Raw genomic sequence first — 4,178 nt, 5'->3', positions numbered from 1 at the left:
AGGACACTTTGCGGGGATTGTCCAGCCCACATGCAATGGGCCCTGGCTGGATATGGGGACACCAGCTGCCAGTGGAGAATTGAACCTGGGGCCTTCGGCACAGAAAGCACAAGCCCGGACTGCTCAAGCTGAAGGAGCAACTCCGTATGGTGCTTGAGAGAGTGAACCGTTAGGACCTGCCACTAGAGGGAGCTGTGAGCACATGCACTAAGGGTATGTCTACACTACGGGATTAATCCGAATTTAGATAATTCGAATTTGGGAAACAGGTTGTATAAATTCGATTGTGCGCGGCCACACTAAGCACATTAATTCGGTTTTTAACCACATTAATTCGGTGGTGTGCGGCCACACTACCCCATTTATTTTAATCACATTAATTCGGTGGTGTGCGGCCACACTAACCCTAATTCGAATTAACAAAATCGATTTTGGCGCTACTCCGCTCGTCGAGATGGAGTACAGAAATCGATTTAAAGCGCCCTTTAATTCGAACTAAATGGCTCTGTTGTGTGGACGGGTGAAGGGTTAATTCGAATTAATGCTGCTAAATCCGAATTAATCCCGTAGTGTAGACCAGGCCTAAGCCAGCCTTCTCTCCCACCCCCAGTGCCCAGCCCCAACACCCCTGACCTGGTCGATCCAGGGCCCCAGGTTGGGCGAGCACTCGTACAGACACGTGTCCTGGATAAAGTGCTGCTTGCACTTCTCTGGCATCACCCCGCAGTGGTTCCAGTTGAAGTTGTACAGGTAGGACTGGTCCTGGTGAGCCCCTGTGCTGGTCTCGGCCGTGCAGCAGGCGTGGTCTTTCCAAGGGGCACACTGCGAACACAGTGAGAGACGGGTACGCAGGGGACTCCGGCAGCTCGCCCGGGGGGCAGACAGGATGCTGTGGATGCAACTGCATCACCAGCCTCCAGTGGTGCCTAGTGGGACTGCTCTGGTATCAGAGCACTAGTAGGGCTATGGCTAAGGACCAGGGATTGAAGGGCTGAGATGCTTTTTTGCAGAGTGCTTGAGATCTGTAAGACTACAAAATGCTGTGAAGTGGGGAAGCTACAGACTGGGGGCAGGAGGGGCAGCCACCGAGCTGATAAATGACGTTTGATTAGGGCCTCCAGATCTATCCCCTTCCCCCAATTGTGATCTCCTCTGTGGGATGCTGGGTAAGTGGGGATGGGGGAAAAAGGTGCGAAGAGGAGACAGACTGAATTCATCCAAATGAAAAAGCCTCCTAGTGACAAGGCACCACTTCAACATGAGGCTCAAGTTGAGAAATGTGGGACTAGAAATCTGAACTAAGTTAGATTGTTGGTAACAGGTCTAGCCAGTGAGCAAAACGGGATGGGCTGCCCCTGCACTTTTGGGGACACACACGAAGATCAGACCAACTGCTGGCTGGGGGGGGGGGGGGGAAGAAAAGGATAGGAGGGACATAGCTGCCTCCCCCACCTTCTCCTGCAATCCACTGGGACACCTTCCTCATCCTGATCCCAGAAGATCTTCTTACTAGCCTGGGCTAGACAGCAAGACCCCCTGACATTGCCACCTTCACTGGCTCCAGCTCACTCCCAACTTTGGTTCCTGCTGTCATCCTGCCCCTCCACTCCCCAGGACGTCACTTTCCTCAACCTTTGGCCAGCTTTCCTCTCTCCCTCCCTTTTGCCTTCTGTTTAAGAGTCTGGCTTTGCCCACCAAGCCTATATCCTGCAGCACTGCTGGGAGCCTGTGACCAGAAAGGCAGCACCTGCTGGGGAGGCAGATTTGCTGGGTTTTGGAACAGCTGATCAGACCCAGCTCTAGCTTTTTTGCCGCCCCAAGCAACAACCAACAACCAAACACATACAGCCTTGGGAGCGTGTGGAGGGCGGTCAAGGCGGCTCGCAGGGGGTGAAGTGCGGCGCCCGCCCGCTCCCTCCGCCCATGGGCAGCCCAGCGCTGCAGCCCGCTCACAGCCAGGCGAGATGTGCTCCCCCTCTGGCCTTGGGGTGCCTCTCCTAGCCAGGCAGGCAGAACCCCGGGGGCTGCAGGAGGTGCTGGCTCAGCCGCTCCTTTAAAGGCGGCTCGACTGGGCCAGGCCTAGAGTGGCGCAGGCCAGTGCAGGCGGGGGGGAGTGGCGTGTCCTGGGGAGTCCAGCGGCACGGTGAGCGGCGGGGATCACTAGTTCCTGCCCCCCCCCCCCTCGGGATGGGGTCCGTGCCTCTGCAGGGCTGGGCTGGGCCTGGCAGAGTGCTGACCGGGGGCTCCGAAACTGCCGACCGGGCTGCCAAAGCAAAAAACCATGGCAGGGCGGCCAGAATGTGCCACCCTAAGATTGGCCGGAATACCACCCCTTACAACGTGCCACCCCAGGCATTTGCTTTCTCATTTGGTGCCTGGAGCCGGCCCTGATCAGACCACATACTGGGCCAGTTTCTCCAGCAGTAAGGTTGCAGAGAGGATAGGCAGCATCTGTATCTGGTGCTGACTCTGATGAGCTTTTCTCTGCCCCTGCATGTATTGGTCTGGTTTTGTCTTCTAGGAAATATAATCTGGAGCTGTTAAGTCAGATCACTTCTATTAACCCCTCTTCTCTCAAAAAGAGGGTTACCTCGATCTCCTATCTGCCAGACAGCAGGGGAGAGGCACTGCCTTCTAAAAAACTCTACAGCAAAAGCTAATGGGAACAAGGAATTGTATCAAAACTCAAGCCTTACTCAATATTGTGTTTCAAATGAGTGTTGCCACCTGTCTAGTTTTCACCCAGACAATCTGGGTTTTGGCTTGTGTGTGAAATGGCACCCGGACAAACCCTGACTTTTTTTTGTTTGTTTTTTTAATTGGCAGGGGGAGAGCAGAGTAGGGGCAGGGCCTCAGGGGTGCAGTTACCAGCCATAAGAAAGATGGGAACCCTCTTTCAAATGCTGTTTTTCCTTCATTATATATAAGATCTTTGTAATGGGGCTGTCACCATGGCCCTAAGCAAGCTGACATCTTTGTCCTGAGCCCCAAACCACATTTAAAATTGTTATACAGCGACAGTGCCATGTTAACACCCAGGGGCTGGAACAGTTGTGTAGCGGGGCTGAGCGCCATTGAACCAAACTGTAAGCCCTGTGTATGATGGAAACCACTTCAAGCCAGGGGGTGCTGCAGACTTCACCCCCCCCCCCCCCCCAGTTCTAGCACCTGTGTTAACACAGGATACTTGGGCCAGTTTATTCTAGTGAAATTAACAGGGACATAGCCAAGTCCACCCACAGAATCAGTAGCAGAGCTGGGATGGCAGCACAGGAGTCCTGGCTCCCCAGCCCGAGCCCTTCCCTAGGGCATCAGCAAGGGACAGGCCTCTTTTCAGAAGGGTGAAGTAGCCCGGTTTGCAGGGCTTGCTTTGCTGCTGCCAGAGACAGGGCCAGCTCTAGGTTTTTTGCCACCCCAAAACCAAAAAACCCAAGGCCGCCGCCCCTGAAATTGTGCCACCCCACGCACATGCTTGGTTTGCTGGTGCTTAGAGCCAGCCCTGGCCAGAGAGCTGGGTCTCCTTGCCAGCCCAAGGATGTTGGCGCCACGACCCAACCTGCTTCAGCCTCCTAGAGGTGAGAGAGAAACCGCACTTCTTGGTGCGTTGCCAACACCTCCAGCTCCCTGCACGGCAGTCCTCCACGGCCCCAGAGAACCCGGCGTAAGGAACAAGCCTGCACTGGAAGGGACGGCAGGCCCAGGTGACTCAGTTACTCCTCACCCAAAGCTCCAAGTGATTGGGGATGGGACAGACGTGTGTCAGTAGGACAAGACCGTACCTGGCCATGCAGCACCCCCTCCGGGCCTGGCTTGGTTTTGTGGTGCTTGGCGTCCATGCACACGTTCAGCACAGATTCCTTTGCAGCACTGGCCATGCAGGCAGCCAAGAGCCCCAGCACGGCCCACCGCGCTGCCATCTCCCTGCGACCAGAGCGAGGGGGGGTGGGGGGGGTGGAAGAGAAGGCACATTAGTGCAGCTGCCCAGATATGGCCTGGCTGCCTTTATGGGCACTACTTGTGTGCCTAGCTCCCAGCGCAGAGGGGATCCCCAGGCAAGAGCATCCGGACTGGGCTGCTACTGCAACCGGTGCTTTGCAGAGAGCCATGAGAGAGACACCACAAAGCCTCCTGCTCTGCTGGCAGCTTTTACCCGCTAAATATCCCACCTAGGCACATGG

General features: G+C 55.6%; 1 protein-coding gene across 1 annotated transcript; it reads right to left on the bottom strand.

Moving 5' to 3' along the window:
* Positions 1 to 633: 633 nt before the first annotated feature.
* On the bottom strand, positions 634 to 3,917 carry LOC113409557 (folate receptor beta-like; the record flags this gene model as incomplete). The annotated part of the gene is made up of 2 exons (XM_026663596.1): positions 3,780 to 3,917; positions 634 to 822 (listed from the first exon to the last, which is right to left on the bottom strand). Coding segments are annotated over exons 1-2 (327 nt in total), but the record flags the coding sequence as incomplete, so codon positions are not given.
* Positions 3,918 to 4,178: the final 261 nt, after the last annotated feature.

This window comes from Terrapene carolina, unplaced genomic scaffold, assembly GCF_002925995.2.
Source record: "Terrapene carolina triunguis isolate 2854851 unplaced genomic scaffold, T_m_triunguis-2.0 Scaffold33872, whole genome shotgun sequence".
Taxonomy (NCBI): Eukaryota; Metazoa; Chordata; order Testudines; family Emydidae; genus Terrapene; species Terrapene triunguis.
Note: the sequence above shows the minus strand (reverse complement) of the source record. Positions and strands in the feature narration are given on the sequence as shown.